This window comes from Petaurus breviceps, unplaced genomic scaffold (assembly GCF_028583685.1).
Source record: "Petaurus breviceps papuanus isolate PSGF00001 unplaced genomic scaffold, PetGlider_PUasm1.0 98, whole genome shotgun sequence".
Classification (NCBI taxonomy): domain Eukaryota; kingdom Metazoa; phylum Chordata; class Mammalia; order Diprotodontia; family Petauridae; genus Petaurus; species Petaurus breviceps.
In genome coordinates, this window is record NW_027187460.1 from 62,400,477 (window position 1) to 62,426,537 (window position 26,061).

Consider the following 26,061-nt stretch of genomic DNA (forward strand, 5'->3'; position numbering starts at 1 on the left):
TTTCTCATGGCTATGTTGAAAAAAATGTCTCATTCTGTGCAAAATCCTTCACCTTTCTGTAAGGAAGGTGGATAGCATATTTCATCTTGATGAGGGGGTGATAGGTGGTATGGGGGCTTCAATGACCAGAGTTCCTGAGTGGGCAGTCTGGAATGAATTCATAGGACCCAAGTAGGCTTTTAAGTCAGGATTGTAAAAGTTTATTGTTACACTATACAGCGGGCAGGAGGTCTTAGGGAACCTGCAACCTTAAAAAAGTCATAGGTATAGTTTATAAAGAGTTATAATAGTAAATCAGATGCCAATTATGCTAACTAGGTGAGCAAGGGTGGGATTAGGGAGGAGTTAAGGAGTGGTCAGTGTTTAAAGGAACATGCACTTTTAATATCAACTGCAAAGGAACATGCACTTTTAATATCAACTGCGCAGGTGTATTTCCCATAATTCACTAGGAAATAGCCCAAGGGGGGGGGCACTACCTGGAGGTGTGGTTTTAGGCTTGAAATGTCACTAAATCAGCTTTCGGTCAGGGCTGACTGAGAAGTGCCTAGTCTGCCACCCATCAGTGTCATGTTTGACAAGATGGATGTTGGGAACCAAGGCTAAGGGGGATTCAGGATGTGCCTAATTGGCTAAGAAGTTAACATTGAAGGATTCATAGGTGCAGCTGGCCATTATACTAGAGGGAGATAAACAGTTCATGAGTTGTTGCTAGGCAGAGTGCTGGCAGGGGAAAGGGAAGAGTTAATGCTCTGAGGCTGGGGGTGGGGGTGGGAATTCGAGTTTACAAACTGGTTTTACAAATTGATTTTACAAACTGATGTTACAAACATAGACACCCCAAGCACCCCATCAATGGTAGATTATACTGATCAGAGTTGTTTGTATTCTCCTGATTTGCGCATTTTGCTCTGCATCTGTCCATAAAGTCTTCTTAGGTGTCAGAGAAACCTCCCCTTCATTATTTCTTATAGCACAATGGTATTCTATCATATTTATACTTTGACTTATTCAGCCATTCTTCAGTTAATGGGCACCCTTCAGTTTAGAATTTTTTGACACTGAGAAAAGAGCTGCTGTAAATATTTTTGTACCCCCTTAGTTTCATTTAGGGTTAATTCCTCCCTTTATCTACTCTCCCTCTTATTCTGACCCCTTCACCTTCTCTTTCTGTTGAGTAGTGTATTTCTGTACTCAATTTTGTGTGTGTGTATTCTTTTGAATAGCTATGAGAGTGAGGTTCTAGTGTCACCCTCTCCTCTCATCCTTCCTTCTTGTTTGTATAGACTTCTTACATGCCCCATTTATGTGAGATAATTTTTCCTATAACTTTGCTCTATCTCTTTTCCATGTAATATATTCCTTATTCCCTCCTTTTCCATTCTTTTTTTCCTTATTCCCTCCTTTTCCATTCTTTTTTAAGTGAATCAACACATGATTGAATTACTCCTAGGTCATCTGTCTAATTAAACTCTCTTTGTGACCTCTAATGATGATAGAATTCAGAGGGACACATGTATCATCTTCCCACATTAGAATTTAGACATTAACCCATGATTCTCTATACTCCTGGGTTTGCACTTAGAGTTTCTTTTCATCAGGAATGCTTAGAAGTCCTCTATGTTAGAGGTGTCGTTAAACTCTGTAGAAACCCCTGAGAAATGTTTAACAAAATAAAATTTTAACAATGTAACACAGACAATGTAGTTTTCTAAGTCAATAATGCAACCCACAGGAATCCATTTCTATTTGAGTTTGACATTTTTTATTAATTGATGTAACTAAAGGTCCATTTTTTCTATAGGATTATACACAGTTTTGCTAGGTAAATTAAAAGTCCATATACTATAGCTTTCTGGGATATTATATTCCAAGTTCTGTTATATTATGTATGATTCTGACTGGATTTTTGGTATTTAAATTCTTATTGGCTACTTAATTTTTTCTTTGACTTAAAAACTCTGGATTTTGGTTATGATGTTCCTAAGAGCTCTTATTTTGAAGTTTCTTTCTGGAGGCGTCTGGTGGATTCTCTTTTATTTACACATCACTCTCTGTTTCCAAGAGATCTGGGTGGTTTTACGACTTTTTGAGATGTCTTAACTCTTTTAACCATGACTTTCAGGCAGTCTAATGATTCTTAAATTTTCTTTCCTCAGTCTATTTATTAATTCATTTGTTTTTACTACAGAATATCTTATATTTTCTTGTTGTTTCATGGAGTAATTAGCTTCTATTTGGTCCATTTAATTTTTAGGGAGTTTGTTGTATATATATCTATTGTGCTAAGTAGTTCATCTCTTTTCCAATTCTTTCTTTCATGACTCTAATTTCTGTACAATTTTTCTTCTAGTGATCTCATTTCATTTATTTTTTAAACAAATTTAACTGTTAATAACTTTTAGAAATTCTGGTTGAATTTATGGCCCAAGCTTTATTTGTCTCTGAAGTTTTGATGGTAGATGTTTTGGAGTAATTTTCTTTTAGGTCTATGTCTTGAGCATCCCTATCACTACAATGGCTTTTAATTGTAAGATTCTTTTTTTTCCTTTTGTATGTTCATCTTCCATCTTAATTCCTGATTTCAGATTTGTGTTAGGACTAGGCTCTGCACATTTCTGGAGGGAATATCTGGGCCTGACCTCTTGTTATTTTCTTGGGGTAGTGAGTGTTGCATTTTTTGCAGGGCATAATCTTATTGCTATCCCCTGGTCTGTGCTCTGCAGGTTCCTGACCTGCATTTGGATCTCTACAACATTTTTATGGGCTTGCCACTGTTTGGAAATCCCAGTAGATTCCTGCCGCACTCAGCTAATGTCAGCCAGCTGGGAAACTGCTGGTTTAGAGTGACAAGAGCCATATCCTTCCCTTCACTCTGGGATTCTGCCCTAATTATTCCAGTGCAGATTTCCGACTGGATTTAAAGCTGTTTTATCCCAGGAGTCCAAGTCACATACTGCTGCTTACTCCTAGAATTGCTTCTTGGTTGGTATATAACCTAGGACCCAAGACTACCTCTTACCCTGAAATGTCACTCCTTGGCTATTGTCCCCTCAATCTGACCTGGATATGTGACCTGGAGCTTCATTGTGAGTGACAGATGTGAATTGGCACCTGTTTCTTCACTCAAATTTAGGCTCCTCTTTACTGAATTGGGGACTTTTTTTTTTTTTTTTGAGACAATTAGGTTTAAGTGAGTTGATCAGGGTCACATAGCTAGTCAGCATCTGAGCTAGAATTTGAATTTGGATCCTCCTGACTTCAGGACCAGTGCTCTATCTACTGTGCTACCTAGTTGCCCCTGAACTAGGGCTTTTTTCTTGCACTGGTATACAGCCTCTTCTTGAGTAGGAATGTGTGCCCGTAGCAGGACCTCATCCCCAGTGTCCATAGACCTCTGTTTATCTCCTTATGCCATCCAGAGATGGACATATGACTCAACTGTAATTTTTTTCTTGGATTTCCCACCCAGGATTCAGTATAGTGCATTTTATTTTTATTTTTTAAAATTACACATAAAACAATTTTTTTAACATTCTTTTAAAAAAAATTTTGAGTTCCAAATTCTCTCCCTCCTTCTCTTCCCCCTTCCTTGAAATGGCAAGAAATTTAATATGGGTTATAGATATGCAATCATGAAAAACATATGTCTGTATTGGTCCTGTTGTGAAAGAAAATACAGAGCAAAAAAACAAAAAAATAAAGTGATGAAAAATAGTGTTTTTATCTGCTTTCAGACTCCATCAGTTCTTTCTCTGGAAGTGGATAGCATTTTTCATCATGAGTCCCTTGGAATTGTCTTGGATCATTGTATTGCTGAGAATAGCTAAGTCATTCACAGTTGATTGTTATACAATATTGCTCTCACTGTGTACAGCGTTCTCCTGGTTCTCACATCATTGCATCAGTTCATGCTTTTTCTGAAAGCATCCTGCTTGTCATTTCTTATAGCACAATAGTGTTCTATCACAACCATATACCACCACTTTTAAAAATTAGCTTTATCTAGTTCTATGAGGTCTCCCACTAGTATAGTTTTACTATTTCTCCTTGTAACTTATTTAACTTTTCCTTTAAGAATTTGGATGCTCTAGCGTTTAGTATTGATGTTATTATTTCATTGTCTCTGGTACCTTTTAGCAAAATGTAGTTTCTCTGCATATCTCTTTTAATTAGACTACTTTTTACTTTTGCTTTGTTTGAGATCATGATTGTTACCTCTGCTTTTTTACTTTAACTGAAGCATAATAGTTTCTCCTCCAGTCTTTTCCCTTTATTTTGTGCATGTCTCTCTGTTTCAGATGGGTTTCTTGTAAACAATATATTGTTGGGTTCTGGTTTTTAATCCACTTCCATTTTATGGGGTAAGTTCATCCCATTCACAGTTATGATTACTGTGTATTTCCTTCTATCCTATTCCCCCTCCCCTCCCTCTCTCTGTATCTCTTCATATATTTTTCTCTCCCTCTCTCACCCTCCCTTCTCTTCTCTCCTTCACCCTCCCTTCCTCTCTCCCCACTTATCAAAATTGTTTTGCTTCTGACCACCACCTTCCCCAATCCTCCACTTCTTTTATTCCCCTCCCCCCCTACTTTCCTGTAGGATGATGGATTTCTGTACCCAATTTCGTGTCTGTGTTAATCCTTCTGTGAGCTAGGAATTTCCCCATACTCCTTTTCATTGTAAAAGCTTTTTCATGTGAGATAATTTTTCCCAATGTACCTTCCCCCTTCTTCTAGTACATCTCTTTCTCTTAACCCTTTTTTTTTGATGCCACAGACAAACACACTGTCACAAGACTTAAGTGAAAACCAGGTTTATTACAAGAGAAATGAACATGCATATGGAACCCAAAGGGCTCCCAGTCTTTACAAAACCTTACATTTTTATGATAGCAGGACAAAGGATGAAGGGGATACTGGGAAGGGTGGTAACATGGCAGGGGAGGGGGGGAACCAGTGCAGCAAAGATAGGAAGAAAGACAAGGCCACTCCCTTGAGGAGCGAGGTGATGGCAAAAGCAACATTCTTTTCTTTTGGGAACTGATAGACTATAAAGATAGGAGGGTCTGCTTATCTGCAAAGGATCCCAGCTGCACAAGCTTTGTCCCAGCCTGGCACAGACTGGCTGGCCCCCGTCTTCCCTTTTAAGGACACACAGGGAGTCCAGCTTGGGGTGCAACAGCAAATTATGTCAGCTCAGGGAGAGCTTCGTCCTTGACATATTCAGGGCCTTCCTGCATGATCTAAGTCCAGTGTTACTGGAAAATATGGTAACACAAAAAGACAAGTCCAGGGGAACCCTTAATAACCCTTAACACTATCATCCCATTGTCGTTAACTCAAGCCCATGCATGCCCACTATGTCTATACTCCTAAACTCTGTAACTTCTTCATAGATGTTAAAAGTGTCATCTTCCCATGTAGGATGTAAATAGTTAAACCTCATTAAATCCTTTTATTATTTCTCTTTTCCTGTTTTCATGCTTCTCTGAGTCTTAGGTTTGAATACCACATTTTCTCTTCAGCTTGTGGTAATTTTGTCATGAATGCTTGAAGGTCTCGTACATTTTTATAGATTTATTTGGAAAAGTTGGGGATCAGGATGTTGTGGGTGTTGGGGCATTGAGAGAGCTTTCTCCCAAGTGACATAGCCTTTGAGAATTCAAGTTAATCTCTATGCCAGGAGGAGGCATCAGAGCGCAATACTTTTGTGGAGTTACTGAATATGGCATGACAACAGTGTGAGAGATTTCGCATGGTAATATGTAATTAAATTTCAAATAAGTGATATTCAGTTAATATGAACACACTTTGAGCAGAGCAGTGTGCTAGATATTAAGGAATTACCAAAGTTTGGGTAGGGCATAGACCTTGTCAAAGATTTTTCAGTTTACTATGGAGATGTAATACAAACAGGTAACATAGTATATACCTCATTACACGATAAGTATATTAGAGAATTTCGTAATGTGACAAGTTATACATTTCAGAAGAGAGAAAGATCAGTGTTGGTTATCAAAGAATGATGCTTCATCAGAGGAATGAGATTTGAGCTATATAGGTCTTGAAGTAGAGGGAATCATTTTTGGATAGCTAGAAAGGATGGAGAAAGATAATTTAGATAGTGGAGAATTTATAAACGTACATATAGGAATGCATATGGTATATTTAGGGAATAGTAATAAGGAAAGTAGTTTCTAGCCGGGGTGTAGAGGGTTTGTGTTGTTCATAAAATAAAATTTAGAAAAACTAGTGATGACCAGATCATGGGATAACTTTGAATTTCAGAATAATTTATATATATAATTGTCTGTTTTCTGAGATGATTTTTTTTGACAGTGGTTATTACATTGTATTTGTACAAATGGATCTAATATTTGTTCCTCTCCTTTAAACCCAAAATTTGTTTTGAAACCACCAATTTTCTATTTACATGTTGTTCCCCCTAATAAAATGTAAGCTTGTTAAGGGCAGATACTATTTCTTTTTTGTCTTTGTCAGTGCCTAGCACATAGTAGGCATTTAATCAGTGCTTGTTGAAGTGATTTCTAAAATGTGTGGCATAATAACTTGATTTTATATAGGGAGTAACTTTGTACAGCACTAGACTTGGAGTTAGGCAGAACTGAGCTCAAATCCTGCCTTAAACACTTCCTTAGCTGTGTGGAGCTTCTCTGAAATGCAGCTTCCTTATCTGTAAAATGGAAATAGTAATGGCCAACCTTAGAGGGTCTTTGTGAGGAACAAATGAGACAGTACATGTAGATATTTTGCTACCTTAAAAGAAATATATAAGTTCTACCTGCTACTATTACTATTATTGTTGTTGTTTGTTAGTTCAGACCTTTGATTTCATTGGTTAGGAGTGTGGGTTCCCAGTGACAGTTTCCTCCACTGATGTACTTCAATCAGCACCTGCTCTACAATTTATAGATTTAGAGTTGCCTGGGTGTACTAAGAGGTTAAATGATTTGCTCTTACACAAGCCAAACTTGAACCCAGTTCTTCTTGGCTCTGAGATTTCCTGATTCTGTCTAGCACACCATATTGTCTCTTAATGAATTGTTCATATGTCATACTCATTCTTGTGTGTGTATGCGTCTGATTTGATTCTTCATGACTCCATTTGAGGTTTTCTTGGCAAAGATACTGGAGTGGTTTGCCATTTTCTTCTCTAGCTCATTTTACAGATGAGGAAACTTAGGCAAATAGGGTTAAGTGACTTCAGAGTCACACAGTAAGTGTCTGAGACCAGATTTGAACTCAGGTCTTCTTGACTCAAGGCCTGGGCCTCTATCCACTGTGCCACCTAGCTGCTGTGTGTGTGTGTGTGTGTGTGTGTGTGTGTGTGTGTGTGTGTGTGTGTTTTATGTATACAGCTAATAAAATTGGCTTGGTATTTCCAGTGTACATTCTGTCCTCTTGTTTCAGCCATCTTTTTATTTTACTTTAAGATGGCATTTCAGAGGGGCAGCTAGATGGCATAGTGAATAGAGCGCCGGCCCTGGAGTCAGGAGGACCTGAGTTCAAATGTGACCTCAGACATGTGACACTAACTGTGTGACCTTGGGCAAGTCACTTAACCCCAATTGCTCTGTCTTCTCTCCTCCAAAATAAGACCCCCCCCCCAAAAAAAAAAAAAACCAAGATGGCATTTCAAGTAAGCATTTTCATTTGGTTGTGGTTAGCCCCATGTGATATTGTTACTGCTTAGAAAATAGTAGAGCATGAGAGATGTGAAGTGGACTCATCACTGATTTGCTGTACAGGTATGGCTAAGTCATTTCATTTCATAATCTTAGTTTTGTCATTTATAAAATGAGGTAGAAAGACAGTGGAAGGTTCTACATGACTTCCAGGGCCTCTTCCAGCCCCCTTAATATTTTATAGTTCTATTTTATTTTACTTCTCTGTGATTATTTTGAAATTTTATTTTTCTCTCATTTCCTATCACCAATCAGCATGTCAAAATCATTTATTTTAAATAAATATCAATCAAATTCTTTTAAACAGAGGGTACACTCAATATCCTGAGTTACCCTTAGGGGATTGTGTCCTTAGCATGTGGAACTACCAGTCTGGAAAATCCCCCTACCTGTTCTAACATGGGTTTAGAGAGTTGCCTGGAGCCTTTGGTGACAAAACAAGGTATGATTTTGAGGCAAGACTTGAACCTCAGATCTTAACTCCAGAGATAGTTCTGCAGGCCCTGAATCTGCTACATTTCCCTGTCTCTCATACCATCTTACCCTTTGTCCTTTCTCAGAAGTTCTCTAGCTTTCTCAATTTCTCTACATTTCATCTCTTCATTGTGTCTACCATCATCTTCATATTTCCATTTTTACTGGTATTATTCTAGTGTCTTTATCTGTGAAACAAGGATAATAACCTACCTTGCTTATTTTCTCAAAGTTTTGTATGAAGTAACATAGCATTGGATTTCAAGTTTAAAGAGAATTTGCATAGTTTCTTCTATTTACATTTAGTTCCACAATAGGTAATGGAAACATTTTACCACATATTTCTAGAAATTGATGGAAATTCTAGGAAATGGAACCAAAATTATAAGAACTTATTGGCAGTGTAGGAAATTTTATGTTTATGGAGAAAATATAAACTTCTCTAAGCCTTCTCCCCATCCTTCAGCTAACATTGTGATCAAATTGGATATAATCTTTAAAAATGGATTTTCTATCATGAATGTTTTAAAATATCACAGAATGTGATAGTTTATAAAATAAGATTCTTCTAATTTAAGTAATTTTACAAGTAGCTATTTTAGCATTCTTTCTTGTGTTCCTTTAATAACTACTTATTGAAAAAACTTGCTTTAAAATAATGTGTTGAATGAGTTTTTATAGGTTGATTTTTTGAAAAAACAAGCAGGACTTAAATATAGTGTTTAATTTCCTTAATGGTTTTTGTTTTTCATTTAAATTTTCATAATGACTCTCAGTAGAATTATGCTAATTCTTATTTTTTTCTCCACAGAGCATTTATTAGAACAATCACTTGGAGATTAAAACTGTTTTTGAAGGTTCTTCATCAGGAACTAAAGATTATCTTACATCATGGCCAAATCTTAATGCAGAGACACAAGAACAATGACTTACCACTAAATATGATGAGGGTTGTGTGTGAACACTGACCCTGATTCAGTTGTAATGAGTATTCTAGACATGAGTTTGCATCGGCAAATGGGGTCAGATCGGGACCTTCAATCTTCTGCCTCATCTGTGAGTTTGCCTTCAGTCAAAAAGGCACCCAAAAAAAGGTCATTTAGGTCATTTCTATTTAGGAAGAAAAAGGATACCAAACGTAAATCAAGAGATCTCAATGGTGGGGTAGATGGAATTGCAAGTATTGAAAGTATACATTCTGAAATGTGTACTGATAAAAACACAGTTTTCTCCGCATGTACCTCTTCTGACAACGGAACAGCTATCAACAGCAAACAGAATGGAGAATTTATGGAGTGTCCTTTATGCCTTTTGCGGCATTCTAAGGAAAGATTTCCTGATATAATGACCTGTCATCATAGATCTTGTGTGGATTGCTTACGACAATATCTGAGAATTGAAATTTCTGAGAGTAGAGTCAATATCAGATGCCCAGAATGCACTGAACGATTTAATCCCCATGATATTCGCTTGATATTAAGTGATCATATCTTGATGGAAAAATATGAAGAATTTATGCTTAGACGGTGGCTTGTTGCAGATCCTGACTGTAGGTGGTGCCCAGCTCCAGACTGTGGGTAAGAATATACTATTGGGATTTTTTTTCTTTTTTCCTACCTCCCATATTAAACTTTTCTATGGATGAAATTAAAATTGCTAAGTAACATGAGATGAAAATATTCACCAAAGAGTATCATTTGTTAAGATTTTCTTCCATTTGAAATGAATCAGAGGGCTTGATTTCAATAGCTCCACAGTGTCAAAAGGTAAAAGATTTAAGGATCCTTGCATAAACAACAGTTAATAATTTGGAAAGAGCTTCAGCAGTGAAAGGTAAGGTGGAAAATGTAGAAGGAAGATGCTAGCATAAAGAAAAGTTACCCTCTGCCCCATAGCAAAGTAACAAAATGTTTCTATTTAAATTACTAGAAAAGATGGGAGGATGAAGATTATCCAGGTTTTACAAATTGGCAGCAATGCTACTACTAAGTATATAATATTTCTTTCAGATATAAGCATGTTATATATTATATTATTATGTATATTATATTCAGATATAAGCACTTACTAACATAAGTTAATGTTTCATATAAAAGTATGTTGTTTTTTGGTAAGAATGAAAAAAATTAATACTATACTTTTAAGTATGTTGAAATAGCCTATATCACATTAAATATGTTTATTATAATTCACTATAAATTAAAAATAAAATCAAGTTTGGCATTTCTTATCTGGGTCTTTGGACTCACCTTTATGTTCAAAGAAATTTTATATACAATAGATTTATAGTGAACTATCATAAAAGCTAATTTATCTGACACTATCAGTTGGAAATTATAATTGTATTAACTAATTTACTAACTGTGACACCCCATTTGCAGATTCCATTCAATAACACAGTTTATATGCTGTAGAGTTCTATGCTTTAGTTTTCTTTCATGTCATTTTTCGGGGCCATGTGTTTACATTAATTAGCAAAAGAGTGATACAAATTTTTTTTATTTTTGCTTTTTTTATAAATAACTCACATTTTGAAATATATTTACATACTTTTTTCTGTCAGATACTTAGCATTTATCACATCCAGGTAATTAATAATTTGTAAGTAAGTACAGGGGAAAAGGGGACAGAGATGTTTTAAGTTATTTTAATATGTGTTAGTATATATATATATATAGAATATTCCTAGTAATTAGTCAAAATAAACATTTATTAATTGCTTACTGAGACTATGCTAAGCACTGAGGATATTTTTAAAAATCAAAAACACTCAAGAAACTCACATTCTAATGGGAGACAAAAGATATAAATAACTGTGCACATCATAGAATTAACTTACCACATGGATTCATCCTGTGAGAATAACCTCTTGGATTTTAATAGAGAAATTATGTCCCTATTAAATTGACAATACAATAGTATAGTGAGTTTTGGTTTTAGTGACTTAATATTCTTGCAGTGTTGAGGAGAGGTAGAATTACAGAGCTTCATGACTTGCTATACTTTGTAGCTAGGTAATGTCAGCTGTAAACATGGTTAATAATGAAAATAATAATTACCTAGCATTTATACATTGCTCTAAGGTATGTTAAGCATTTAAATGTATGTTTCATATACTCATGCTAAGTCAAATGGTTTGTGGCTATTACATTAAAAAATGCCAATCCAGAAAAACTTAAAGCAGCTATATATATGGAATTAAAGAGAAACAGGATATGATTGTGCCCTTTGTTATGTTTCTCTTTATATTCTCCAACAATCCCACTCTTGATGGGAGGAAATTTAAGAATACATTGACCCTAGTGGTAGCTAATGTGGCCTACTTTTTAGAAGAAAGGTAGAGGAAAAAATTGAGAAAAGAAATGAGAGTAATACAAGATAATCATGAAAAAAAGTGTCAACAGCTTGGTAAAAGAGGCACAAAAAGTATTGAAGAAAATAACAAAAATAGGTTAAAAAACAGAATGGGTAAAGTGGTAAAAGAGGAACAAAAATCCACTGAAGAGAAGAACTCCTTAAAAACCAGAATTAGCCTTATGGAAAAAGATTTACAAACATTTACAGAAGAAAAGAACTTCTTAAAAAGTAGAATTGGCCAAATGGAAAAGGATATACAAAAGCTCACTGAAGAAAAGAATTCCTTAAAAATTAAAATTGGACAAGTGGAAGCTAATGATTCCATGAGACATCAACAAACAAACAAAATCGAAAGGATAAAAAAGAAAAAGAAAACATGACATATCTCATTGGAAAAACAACTGACCTGGAAAATAGATCTAGACAAGATGATTTAAGAATTATTGAACTACCTGAAAGCCACGATTAAAAAAAGAACCTAGACATCCTATCTCAGGAAACTTTAAAGGAAAATTACCCAGATATCCTAGAATGAGAGGGTATGATGGAAATGGAAAGAATCTACCAGTCACTTCCTGAAAGAGATCCCAAAAGGAATATTAAAGCCAAATTACAGAGCACCCTAGCCAAAAAGAAAATATTCCAAGCATCTAGAAAGAAACAATGCAAATAATCATGGAGCCATGGTCAGGATAATACTAGATTTAGCATCTTCTACATTAAAGGAGCAGAGGGCTTAGAATATGATATTCTGGAGGGCAAAAGGGATAGGATTACAGCCAAGAATCACCTAACCCAGCAAAATTAAGTATACTTCTTCAGGGGAAAAATAGATATTTAAGAAAAAGAGAACTTTCGAGCATTCCTGATGAAACAGCAGAGCTGAATAGAGATTTTGACAGTCAAACAGAAGACTCAAAGAGAAGCATAAAAAGGTAAACAGGAAAGATAAAATCATAAGGGAATTCAATAAGATTAAACTATTTACATTCCTACATGGGGAGATGGTACTTATAACTCCTAAGAATTTTATCATCATTAGAGCAGTTAGAAGATGTATACACAGAAGGCAGGAGTGTGAGTTGACTATAATGGGATGATATCTAAAAAATAAAAATAAGGGGTGAAAAAAAGAGGGATGCATTGAGAAAGGGGGGAAATGAGAAGAGAGGTAGAATGGGGCAAATTGGCTCATAAAAGATGCATGAAAGAGCTTTTGGCGGAGGAGAATGGAGGGGTAGTAAACAATGTTTGAACCTTGCTCTCATTGGAATTGGCTTAGAAAGGGAGTAACATACACACTTCACTTGGGAGTGTGGGTGGGGAGGTGGGGGCTGATAGAAAGAAAAGCAGATTGGAGGAAGCGGTAGTTAAACGCAAAACACTTTTTTGAGGAGGGACAGGTTGAAAGGAGAGAGAAGAATAAATGGGAAAAATAGGATGGAGGGAAATATACAAGTAATCATAACTGTGAGAACATTTTTACATCAATTTTCTCTGATAAAGGCCTCATTTCTCAAATATATTAGAGAACTGGGTAGAATTTATAAAAATACAAGTCATTCCCCAGGATATGAACAGGAAGTTTACAAAGTAACCAAAGCTATTGATAGTCACATGAAAAAATTCTTTAAAATTTCTGTTGATTAGTGAAATGCGAATTTAAACAATTCTCAAGTACCATCTCACACATCAGATTTGCTAATATGACAGAAAAAGAAAATAACAAATGTTCACAAGGATGTAGGAAAACTGGGACACTACTGCACTGTTGGTGGCATTGTGAACTGATCCAGCCATTATGCAAAACAGTTTGGAACTATGCCCAAAGAGCTATAAAATGGTGCATACCCTTTGATCCAGCAATACAACTACTAGTTCTGTATCCCGTGGAGATTAAAAAAAAAAGGAAAAGGACCTACATATGTACAAAAATATTTATAGTGGCTCTTTTTTCCCCCAATTTTAAAAAATTTTTATTTGAAGTTTTGAGTTCCAAATTCTATCCCTCTCTCTTCCTATTGTCCCCCCTCCCTGAGATGGTAAACAATCAGATATAGGTTATTTATGTGCAGTTATTTAAAACATTTCGACATTAGTCATTTTGTACAAGAAGATTCGAATAAAAGAAAAAAAATGAAAGTGAAAAATAGCCTACTTTAGTCTGTATTCAAACAATATCGTTCTTTCTCTGGAGGGGAATAGTATGCTTTAGTCCTTTAGGATTGTCTTGAATCATTACATTGCTGAGAATAGTTAAGTCATTTCACAGTTCTTCATTGAACAGTATTACTGTTACCATGTACACCATTCTCCTGGTTCTTTTCACTCGGCATCAGTTCATGTAAGTATATAGCAGCTCTTTTTGTGGTGGCAAAGAATTGGGGGAATTGCTGAGCAAGTTGTGGTATATGGTTGTTACTGTACTTTAAGAAATGACATGTAGGATGCTTTCAGAAAAATCTGGAAAGACTATCCACTTCCAGAGAAAGAACTGGTAGAGTCTGAAGGCAGATTCAAGCATACTTTTTTTAACTTTATTTTTCTTTAGTCTTTTTTTTTTCCAGTCTATTCTCTGTCACAACATAACTAATATGGAAACAGTTTTGCATGACTACACATGCATAACCTATGTCAAATTGTTTAACCCCTCAATGAAGAGGAATAGGAGTGAGGAAGGGAGGGAGAGAATTGGGAACTCAAAATTTTAAAAAATATGTGTTAAAAATATACCTGTAATTGGGGGAAAATTTTTTTTCAAGAACAATGTGATTAAACCATATGATATGACAGGCAAAAAGCTAATTTATTATTAGATTGTGTTAAAGAAGCATAGTTTCCAGAACTAGAGAGTACCCTAATCAAGCTATATCTGGAATTGTTCCATTCTAGGTAGCACTTTTTAGAAAAGATGTTAATAAGTTGGAGAACATCCTAAAGCATGTGATACAGATGATGAAGGACCTAAAAATAAGAGAATTTATTAAATTGAACATGCAGAATATCAGGGATGTTAAGACTAAAAAAGATGATTTAGGGAGAGCTTCTTAGCTGTATTTTAAGTTTTTAAAAGCCCCCCATATGGAAAAGAGATTAGACTTGTTCTTTGTTGTTGTTGTTGTGTTGCTGTTCAATCGTATTTAAATCTTCATAACTCTGTGGACCATACCATACTGTCCATAGGGTTAATGGGGCAAAGATACTGGAGTGATTTACCATTTTCTTCTCCAGTGGATTAAGAGTAAGTGACTTGGTCAGGTCATATTTAGTAAGTATCTTGAGCTAGTAAGTATAGCTAGTAAGTATCTTGAGGCTGTATTTGAATTCAGCCCCAGGCCCAGCGCTCTATCCATTGAGCCACCTAGCTACTTCTTAGACTTCTATTTGTCTCCAAAGGGCAGGGCTAGGAGCAGTGTTTGAAAATTGCATAGTTACATTTTGGATTGATGTTTGAGAAGACTTCCTAACTTTTAGAGCTGGACAAAAATGGAATAGGCACCTTTGGGGAGATAGTGAAAGCTCAAGTAAAGGCTGGATACAAGTGGAATAGCGTAACCCTTCATCAGAGAACAAGAAAGAAAGAAAGCAAATCTGCTATACTTAAATGCAGATTAATACAGCAGACATGGGTGTAACATGTAGGTTAAGGTGTGGGTAGGGAGGTTTTGTTCTTGGAATTTAAACTAGGTTAAAATATCTACCCCTTTGTTTGAAAGGATTGATGGTACAGAATGGAACACAGATTCTAGAGTCAGCAGAATTGGATTTGAATGCTGACATTGCCATTTATTACTTATGTAACCTTGTAGAAGTCACTTAAACCTCTATGGTCCTCAATTTCTCAATCTGTAAAATGAGAGGAAAGAGTCATGGACTAGATGGCTTCTGAGATCCCTTCCCAGATAAGAACCCATGGTCATTCTAGGGAATGAGTCATTGATCCCACAGCGTTTCCACCACACAATTTCTAGTAAGAAATTGGTGCTCTAGTTTATCTGGGGGGTATTCTTCAGTATTAAAACCAAACCTATCAAAGCCACAATAATTCTTTTAGCTAGTATTGATATTAAATATTTCCATAGCAGGCTGAATATGCTGGTTTTTTGCCATTTTCACATTTACGGGTTAGATGATTTCTAATTTCTTTATGTATAATAAGAGCTGTATTTTTAAAAATATTAATATCCTAAATGTTAGTATTATATACTAAGTATAGAAAGAACAATTTCAAATTTTTCACACAAGAGTAATGCTTAAGAGTAATTTATTATAATAATGTTTCTCTTTGGAACAACAAGCCTGAAGGTCTTCCCTCCCAGCTTGATTTTTTTCTCTCTTTTTATTTTTCTAATTAAAGAGGCTATCCCTTGACACATTTCTTAAAGAGGCGTATTGGCTGAATGGGTGTGTTACTTCACTCTGAATACCTGAAAAGACCTTAGCCTAAAAGGGCCAGGGTCTCCCATTGCATCCTGGGTCATTTCCAGTCATCCTGATGAATATCAGGTCATTGGATCCAGATGGCTCTGGAGGAAAAAGTGAGACTGGTGACCTTGCACCCCCCTCCCTCACTCAAATCAAAGTCAACTGCAAATCATGTTATCATTTCCCTGATGCCATGGTTGGTTCTCTTCGAAAACAAAGGACAAACACATCGACAACAATTATAATAATGTAATAATTTTTTTTTTGCTTTTTGGAGGGCAATTGGGGTTACGTGACTTGCCCAAGGTCACACATCTAGTAAGTATTAGGATTTGAACTCAGGTCCTCCTGATTTCAGTGCCACCTAGCCGCCTCCAATAATGTAATAAATTAATACGATTTAAATTTCTTTAGGAAATTTAAAATTTAATTTGTCCATTGATTTCCATTTGTAACTTGAGTTGTATTCCCCTCCCCCCCAATGAACCTGGCCCCAACATCTGATTTTTAAAAAGCACATTTAGAAATCCTAATATTGTCCAAAAAGCAATCAAAGAAAGATTGCGTGTAAGATTGACAAAATAGAAAAGCATAGTTCTCATGCAAAACCCTTTCCAAAATAAAGTTACGGACATCTGCGTGGTTAGTTCATAATAGATTTGTGCATTCACTAAAAGTATATTTACATTTAAATATATAATTTTAATATAGTTTATTCTCATCTTGAGAATTCTCTCTGACTTTAGTGGGATTTGATTTCTAATAGCAGCTAGAAAAACAAATGACAACTACCTGGCTAGTTAAAATAAACACTTGTTTCTAGGGCTTTTTATTTTCGTTTTTTCAGAACTAATGGATAATGTAAAGCTGATTTCTACTGACATGGTTACTGTCTACTCTACCTTTTTTAAATGGAAGAGAAAGACCTTCACTTATTTTTTCATAGAGGATTTAGTCTAGCAGTCACAGACAGCGAATTAGAAAACTGAAAATTTAATACCATAAGTCATTTGTCAAGTTGTTTGGGATTTTGGACAAAGATGAAAAGGGGAAGCATCACATAATCTTTTTTGCTGTGTACTAAGAAAAAAGTAGTTTAGCATTTGATAGCAACTAGGTGTTAATTGAAGTTGGAGTCTTTTGATTGGGGTAACTAGGCATATAAATTTGTATATTTAATCATTTAAAACTTGTATATATTCCTGAGAACAAATTTTTCGTTATTATTTTTCAGTTGTTTCAGTCATGTCCAACTATTCATGATTCCATCTGGGGTTTTCTTGACAAAGCCACTGGAGTGATTTGTCATTTCCTTCTCCATCTCCTTTTAGAGATAAGGAAACTGAGGCAAACAGGGTTTTAAGTGACTTGCCCAGGATCATACAGCTAGTAAGTGTCTGAGGCCAGATTTTAACTCAGGAAGGTGAGTCTTCCTAATTTGAGGGCTGGCACTCTATCCACTGTGCCATCTATCATAAAGTATTGAGTGAATCTCATTGACACTTATGAGATTCAACTGCAGAAATAAAGTAAGCATATATGATTATAAGGTTCTGTGTTTATGGCATTTTCTTGAAAATAAGTTATGGAATGGACATCTATTTAATAGGTAAGGTAGAAGTTTAGAAAGCACTGAGCTTTTTTTTTCAGGTTCATTTGTTTGGTATAGCTTCTTAAGGGAAATGTTACATATTTGCTAATGTGATAATCACAGATAAATTCTTACTATTAACCTGTTCATCTTTAGAATGAATGTTGGGAAAAAACAAACCAAGTGTACTCTGGCTTCATAAGAAATGGGATGGAAAGTAGAGTTGGGGGGGGTGGGGAGGTGGGATTTGAGAAGCATGCCAAAGTGGAAAGATCCCTGGTTTTAGAGTCAGGTGATACGGATTCAAATGCCAGCTCTTCTACATATCAGTTGTGTGACCTTGAACAAGTCACTTAATCTCTCTGAAACTTAGTTTCCTCATCCCTTTACAGTTGGGGGACCTGTGGTCTCAAGGCTGCATTCCCTACCCCTGGAAACTTATCTCTAAGATTCTTTTCCAGATCTATATCTGTGATCCTGGAGCTTTAAAGTATGAACATAGGTAGCATCCATTCATTTATCTCTCTTAATAGATAATCATTTAACTTAAACATTTGTTGATGGGCAATTTGCTGAAATGAAAATTGTTGCAGAGGTAAAATTATAATTAAATAATTTTTTTAGTATTTTGAATTTCTTTCGTATCAATGTATATATATTTAATCCCCATCTTCTCATCTTGATTCTTAAAGATATGCTGTGATAGCATTTGGCTGTGCCAGCTGTCCAAAATTAACTTGTGGACGTGAAGGCTGTGGAACAGAGTTCTGCTACCATTGTAAACAAATTTGGCACCCAAACCAGACCTGTGATGCTGCCCGGCAGGAGAGAGCCCAGAGCCTACGTCTGAGAACAATACGTTCTTCTTCCATTAGTTATAGCCAAGAGTCTGGAGCAGCAGGTATTTATTCCCAGTTACCTTTAAAATGTTGGGAAGATAGATAATTTATTTCAATAAACAGCAATACAGTCCAACAGCTTTGGATTCTCTGTTCCCCTTCCAATGTTCAGATTGTTGTGATATGGCATAGGATTTCTGTCCTGAAAATGCTTGAGAATGTTTTATGTGAGGAAATGTTTTCATTATTTAGAATTTATGATTAAAAAAATTAAAATAATTATTGTTTTTTAAGAAACAAAACAAAATAAGTGCCATGACAGTTTTTATACTCGGTAACTAAGAATGGTCATCAAGTTGTACTCATAATATGTATTGGCCTTTTGGACAGGCTTAACAAAACCACCATTTAATTGAGAGGTGGATTCTGACCATGACACCATTAGTTACAAATTACTGGTTTTTTTTTAATAGAAGTATGTTAATTAGTATGTTTTTTTTAAAGATCTAAATTGTACAGGAAAAAGATACTTTACCTAACTTTTGAAATACTTTATTTCCATAATTACAAATGGGGTATGTGTGTGTATTTTTAAATTTTGCAATTGTCTCATCTCCCCTTAAGGATATTTAAGCATATTTTAGGTTGAGAGTTTAAAGATCCAAATCCTTATTTTCAAGGCATGAGTTTGAAATTATTTGAGGGTTCATATGTGAATAATGTATTTATCCTCCCTATCTAGTAGGAAAAACATTTTCATAAGCCATAGAATCTCAAATTCAGATTCTCTGCCCCCTTTTTAATGTTTATCCTGCAGTTCTTCATAAGAGGCTCATGTTACTTTTAAACTCCTAGCACTTTCATTGGGATTTCAATAAGGCAGATCTATGATAGAAAATATTTTTTTACTTGTGCTTTTGGGGAATGAAAATCTTCAAAAGTATTTTGGTATTTTCTTGAACTGAAAGGTAAAATGTAACATTTGTCAAGTTGTATGTATCCAGATATTTTTTCACTATGTGTAGATTTACTTCATTCTATTCCTTCAATAAAGTATGATAAAACCTCAAAGTATTAGTAAAAAAAAAAAAAGAGAGAGAGACCTGAAATAGTTGTTGAAGGAAGATAACTGAAAACTAGCTAAGCAGTTGCTTTTAGGGGCCCTCTTCAAAAATGACTTGCCTCTTCTCAGAATAGGGTAGGATCCATCAGAAACAGCATCATAGAATTTGGGATTTAGAAGAAATCTTAGTGGTCACCTAGTCCATTTCATACTGAAAAAGATCCAGACTGTATCATATCTGACAATATCTGATCATATATCCTCTACTTAAAAGAGGGAAGCCACCACTTCTTGGGAGAGAAATAGAATAGGAGAGAGAGTTAGAAGTAGAGGAAGTAAAGGGGAGTTCCTAATAAGGAAAGCATTTGCAAGTGGGTTTGTATGTACCTGAACTGTGTGTGTGTGTGTGTTTTTATATATATTCGTATTCATACATAACACCTATATACACCTGTGTGTATAGGTACACACAATTAAATGGCATGATTTTTATTTTAACAAGACACCACAATTTGTACATCTAAATGCATTAATTTCCCCTGTAAAGTTGCCATCTTTAAAATCTGCACACTTAATTCAGTGCTCCTCTCATTCAAAGCATTTCTGAAATGATTCTTTTGAGATTACTTTTAGAATTTGTGTATTTTTTTTTTATTTTGGAGGGAAGGGGAAATATCTTTGGAGACAAGTTTTATCCTTTGTGATTAAATTTAATTGTTAGAAATAGCCAGTAGTAACTCAACTGTTGAATAAGACTGATTAAATTGAACATGCTAATTCCATGTCTTAGCCAAAAATGAGAATTGTTAACTATAAAATAAGAAAACTGGCTTCCTGTTGTGGAAAGTTAGATGACCTTGAACACAGTTCCAAAAATTCAATAAATATTTTGAGGAATGGCAGTATCATTTGAATAAACCTCTCAAGGTAATGATTTTAAAAGGTCTGACCATGTCACCAAACTCAAACTCCAGTATCTCTGTATCACTTCCTGCATCAAAGACAAACTATTTGGCATTCAGAGTCCTTCATAACCTAGAAAGTTGGTGGTCTGAGTTTATACAGTTTATTTAGAAATGACTCCCAATATCAGTTAACAAGCTTTTCTCCATCTGTCAAAATATTTAATCAGTTTCTTTTTTACAATTTTATTTGATCTTCAACATGTCCAATATCCCACCTCTCTTACAGAGATTAGTCTTGATATATAGACCTCAGGTTACAAGCCTAACTCCTCTCATTCCGTATTCCTCAACCATATTTAGTAATATCCTTTGCTATCATTCCACATACCTACCTTTGCATTGAATTCAAGGAGTCTTAAAGTATATGATGATTTAATTTTGATAGTCTTATTGAGTCTAAATCAGGATATTAGTTTGTGACAAGACTAGCTACCACTACCTTTCCCAGCCCTTTTTTAGTACATGACTCAGTTTTCTTCTCCACCCTAATGCCTTATATTTGGGGGCTTCAGTATACATGTCAATATTCTGGCTTCCCAATTCATCAGCTTCTTCAACTCTCTCTTCTGACCTGCATCTTAGGTAACTGCCACACACAGGGACTACCCTAGTTTTGATCTCATCCTCACTCATGGATGTCCTACATCCATCATTTAGAACCCTGAAATTCTTCTGTGTGACATGACTTCCTCACCTTCCCACCTCTCCGTGTGCTTCATCCCTTCTAAACCTCTTCATCCTTCATGACTGTCTGTCATTTTACACCTCCCTTGCCATCCTAGTATTGCTCTTGCCTTACTTCCTATCATGATCTTGATACTACAATTAGCCAGTTCAACTTTATCCAGTTCTCTACCCTCAAATTCTTTGCCTTCTTGTTCTTCTGCTCCTTATCCCCCTTTAAACCTCAACCCTAGATTACTTTCCACCATTTGTCTACCTTCTTGGCTTCTACTTTGTTTCCTGAATTCCAGTGGAGGAAGTCACACAACTATGCTGACTGGATCTACCACAGATTTTTAATATCTAATCTTTTACTGAGTCTTCACTGCTACACAACAATTCCTTTTCTTTTCTGTGTTTAACTATCATAACTCCCATGATATATGTTCTAAATTTTCTCTTCTCTCCTCAAGCCACTAAGGCTGCACTCTGAGTTCATCAGCTCTCTTATCTAGCATGTTTCATCGTGAGTCTTTTGGAATTGTGGCTTATCAAAGTTCTTAAGGCTTTGAAAGTTGCTTATCTTTACAATATTGTTGTTTCTGTATAAATTGTTCTCCTGGTTCTATTCACTTTGCAACAATTCACAGAAGTCTTCCCAGGTTTTTCTGAAACTAGTTCAATTCAGTAAACATTTATAAAATTCCTAATCCGTGGCAGACTCTAGGGATATAATTAAGAAAAAAACATAGTCCCTTCCAAAGACCTTACAATCTAATAGAAAAAGACAGTACACAAAATGAAGCTGAAAGGGGTATGAGAGCCACCAATCAGCACCCAGCCAGATGATACACTATTCTCTGGAGTTGAAGACAAAACAGAACAGCTGATGGAACATGGAGTATCAAGAAGGTTCTGAGCCCTCTATAAAGGAAAGCTTTGATGAAAGGAGTTTAGTACTCTGCCATCTAGCCTTCCTCTCTGAGGGGAGAGGCAACTGAAGAAAAGTTGAGAAAGTGTAGAGTATCCAAACCTGACTCCTCCTTTGTGGTGATTTCTTATAACACAGTAGTATTCCATCACATTCATGTATTATAATTTATTCAACCATTCACTAGTTTATGGGCATCTTCTCAGTTTCCAATCCTTTGCCACTACAAAAAGAGCTGCTATAAATACCTTTTGTGCATTTGGGTCCTTTTTCTCTTTCTTTGATTTCTCTGAGATTTAGACCAAGTAATAGAATTTGATGCATCAAAAGATATGCATAGTTTAATATTTTTTAGGATAACTCCAGAATGGCTGGACACAAATGGTACATTATTATATCTCTTTTCCCATAGCTCCTCCAGCATTTAGCATTTTCCTTTTTTGTCATCTTAGCTACCCTGCTGGGTGAGACTGTGATACATCAGAGTTGTTCTAATTTGCATTTTTCTATTAGTGATTTAGAGCATTTTTTCATATGCTTATTGAAAGCTTGGATTTTTTTTTTCCTCTGAAATCTACCTTGGTCCTTTATCAATTGAGGAATGACCCTTTTTCTTATAAATTTGACTGTTCTCTATATTTCTTAGAAAGTGAAACCTTTATTAGAGAAAACTCTCTTAAAAGATATTTTTTTCAGTTAACTTATTCTTAAAACAACTCTTGATACCTGTTGTGCTATGAAAGGTGACCCGACCCTGAGTTCTCTAAAAGTTTGCTGAGCAAAGAATCAACTCTGGAAAGACTTTAAGAATACATCACATACAGTGATACTATGTGGTCTCTGGGCTAAAAGTTTATCATCAGATTGACTATGGACTTTTTCCATGACTCTACTCAAATTATAAAGATGATACACTAAGTCATAACTTATGGTCTGTTTTGGGGGAGTACGCACATCAATCAGCTAAGTTAATTAATTAAGTTCTTAATATGGGACCTTACCTTCTCTGTAGCTGATCCTAGGACTTCTTTTCATTTTTCCTCATTCCTATTCTTTTTGCTCTTGTGTTATTTGTCATTTTTATCATACTTTGTTTTGAGAAATGCTTGTGGTTTGAAAAAGCTTTGTCTTTCAGAAAGATATATTTTAAAAATGTATTGAATAGTGCATCAATGGAAAGATTTAGGTATATGAGTATCTTCATTTCAAATATTAATCATCAAGATGCTATTAGAAATTTTATTGGAGGGGCAGCTAGGTGGTGCAGTGAATAAAGCACCAGCCCTGGAGTCAGGAGGACCTGAGTTCAATTCCTACCTCAAATACTTAACACTTACTAGCTTTGTGACCTTGGGCAAGTCACTTAACCCCAATTGCCCTGCCATTCCTCCTCCAAAAAGACCAAGAAAGAAAGAAAGAAATTTTATTGGGAATGATTGTTTATTGATATAATTTGCTATATTTTGCATATTAATAAGTTTCTTTTTTTTCTTAATAAGCTGATGATATAAAACCATGTCCAAGATGTGCTGCATACATAATAAAGATGAATGATGGAAGTTGCAATCACATGACATGTGCTGTCTGTGGTTGTGAGTTTTGTTGGCTATGTATGAAAGAGATCTCAGATTTACATTATTTAAGGTAAGTGGAAGGTGATAATTATATATAATTTGAAAACAAAATGGCATTAAAATTTTTCCTAACTAGTGTTTTAAAATTTAGATTTTGAAATATGCTTAAAGTGATTAACTTTGCTCTAATTCAATAAATGGTAGAATAAGCCAAATCTTTTCAGTAAGATTAATAACAAGCAAAATTACATTACAAAATTTTTTGTAATGAAACATAATATGACACTAATTAGTGTGTGACCATAATCACTTACCCTCTGAATCTCTGGAAAGCCTTTGAGACTGAAAGTTGTAAATAAGGATGTTTTATTGTATCACAAAGGAGGCCTTAATGCTCTGATTGTATTGGGTCTTAAAAGTCCTTTTAAAATTTTTTGTATGTAAATTATAACTGCCCACCAAGAGTGTATAATGTATATATATCTAATATGTGACTATAAAAGAAATATTTTACTGCTTGAGTAATAACTAAAGATTTCCTGGATGGGTGAGTACTAAGGACCAATTCCAATTCCCCTTGTGCCATACAAACTACTTTTCTGTTTTAGAAAATCTTTTGCTTATATAAAAAAATAACAAAATTTTAAGGGAAAATTCCATAACCTGTCTGATAGTCACTGCTATAATCTTGTCTAATAATTATTCTTGGGTTTTCAAATTATGTTGGTTTATTTTTCAATTCTTTTCATTAGCCCATCAGGATGTACCTTTTGGGGAAAGAAACCTTGGAGCCGTAAGAAGAAAATACTGTGGCAGCTGGGAACACTCGTTGGTGCTCCTGTAGGAATTGCTTTAATAGCTGGCATTGCTATTCCTGCAATGATTATTGGAATCCCGGTTTATGTTGGACGTAAGGTAAGATGGCCAATTCCTTATTTGATGTGTAGCTGTTGTTTTTACTTTGTCTTTGATCATCTGTAAATTGGTAGTTTATAGTTTTTTTTCCTTCAGAATAAACTGTTACTTAGACATAAGATTATCTGTTTCAAAAGTCCTATACTCATTTTATTCATCAGAAAAATGAAAACTCTAGTAAGTTTTCATGCTAAGACAAGTTTCAGTATTTTAAAAAGCCAGGATGCACAGTCTTTAAACTTTTTTATTATAATTCTACCCTTTTAAAAAAAGCCATCTTGGGGAATAGCAATTCTGAGTGATTCATTAAGGTTAACACCTGAAACATTACCTTAGCAGACAACAGTCAGAAAAAATGGACCTGTTACTATTTTGCTTCCAGAATCCAGTGTCCAACACTTTAAATTCAACTAAACAAATAGTTATTAAGCACATATCTGGCTCAGTGGGCTTGGTGTCAGGAAGACCTAGATTTGAATCTTGTCTCATTTACTCGCTAGATATGTGGTCCTGGGTAAGTCATTTAACCTTTCTGGACCTCGGTGTTTTCATCTGTGAAAAATGAGGGAGTTGGACTTGAAAACCTGTAATGTCCCTTCAGCTCAAAATCAGTAATACTCCGACCTACTATGTACAAGGCTTCATGTTGGGTTCTGGAGGTACAAAAAGAAAAAGAGAATGATCCAACCTTCAGGAGCTTATATTCTACTGGGGAGCATAGCAAATATACAAATATGATACAGATGCTTTATTCTTTTAGTCAATCAGTCATTCAATGAACATTTATTTATTCAACACCTACTATATGCCAGGAATTGTGCTAAGTACTGGGGATTCAAAGAAAGGCAAATGACAGTCCCTCTCTTAAGGAACTCACAGTCTAGTGGAGGAATCCATTAATTAAAAAGAAACTTAGAGTGGGGGGGATAAGGAAGTTATGCAGCCAGGTGGGAAATGATGTGGCTGCCTTGGGACTCTCCTTAAATGGAGGCTGTGGAAGCAGCTCTCTTCTCCAGCCAGAGGGAAGGAGGAAGGATCCTTGGGAAGGGGGTATACTGAGGGGGTGTGAGTTTTAGAGTTAATGTGATTAGTTTATTTTCTCAGTTGAAATTTAAGACTTTTAAAATTCGATGACACTTATAAAATCTAAAGCAGTTTAATTTTTTAAATGACTGTTTTGGCCTAAAGTGTTAGATGTAAGCTATTACAGAGTTAATTACAGAATTGGCAGAGCATAATCAGATGGCATTATGTCTGAAAAAGATGTAGGGATTCTAGTAAAATGAAAGCTCAATATGAGTCATCAGTATGATAGGACAACCAAAAAAGCTAATGCAGTCTTAGGACTGCATTATTAGCCTCTCAATCTGCATTAAGGACCATAGTTCCCAGGAATAAGGAGGTACTGAAGTACTCTGTAATGCTCAGACTGTATCTTGAATATGATTGATTTCACTGACAGTAAGTTGAGGAACAATATAGAAGGATGGAAAAGGGCCATAAGTCCATCCCTATCTAAAAACTGGTTAAAGAAATTGGGACTTTGTAGTCTAGAC

At 35.4% G+C, this 26,061-nt stretch overlaps 1 protein-coding gene across 4 annotated transcripts in view; it reads left to right on the forward strand.

Moving 5' to 3' along the window:
• RNF19A (ring finger protein 19A, RBR E3 ubiquitin protein ligase) overlaps nucleotides 1-26,061 on the forward strand; it is a 79,646-nt gene that overhangs the window by 37,891 nt on the left and 15,694 nt on the right. For all 4 annotated transcript variants that reach the window (XM_069080966.1, XM_069080964.1, XM_069080963.1 and 1 more), the window contains 4 exons: nucleotides 8,994-9,759; nucleotides 18,248-18,456; nucleotides 23,516-23,660; nucleotides 24,343-24,505. In XM_069080966.1, coding sequence (XP_068937067.1) covers nucleotides 9,167-9,759; nucleotides 18,248-18,456; nucleotides 23,516-23,660; nucleotides 24,343-24,505 — 1,110 coding nt within the window. In that variant the 5' untranslated portion in view covers nucleotides 8,994-9,166. The remainder of the gene's footprint in view (nucleotides 1-8,993; nucleotides 9,760-18,247; nucleotides 18,457-23,515; nucleotides 23,661-24,342; nucleotides 24,506-26,061) is intronic.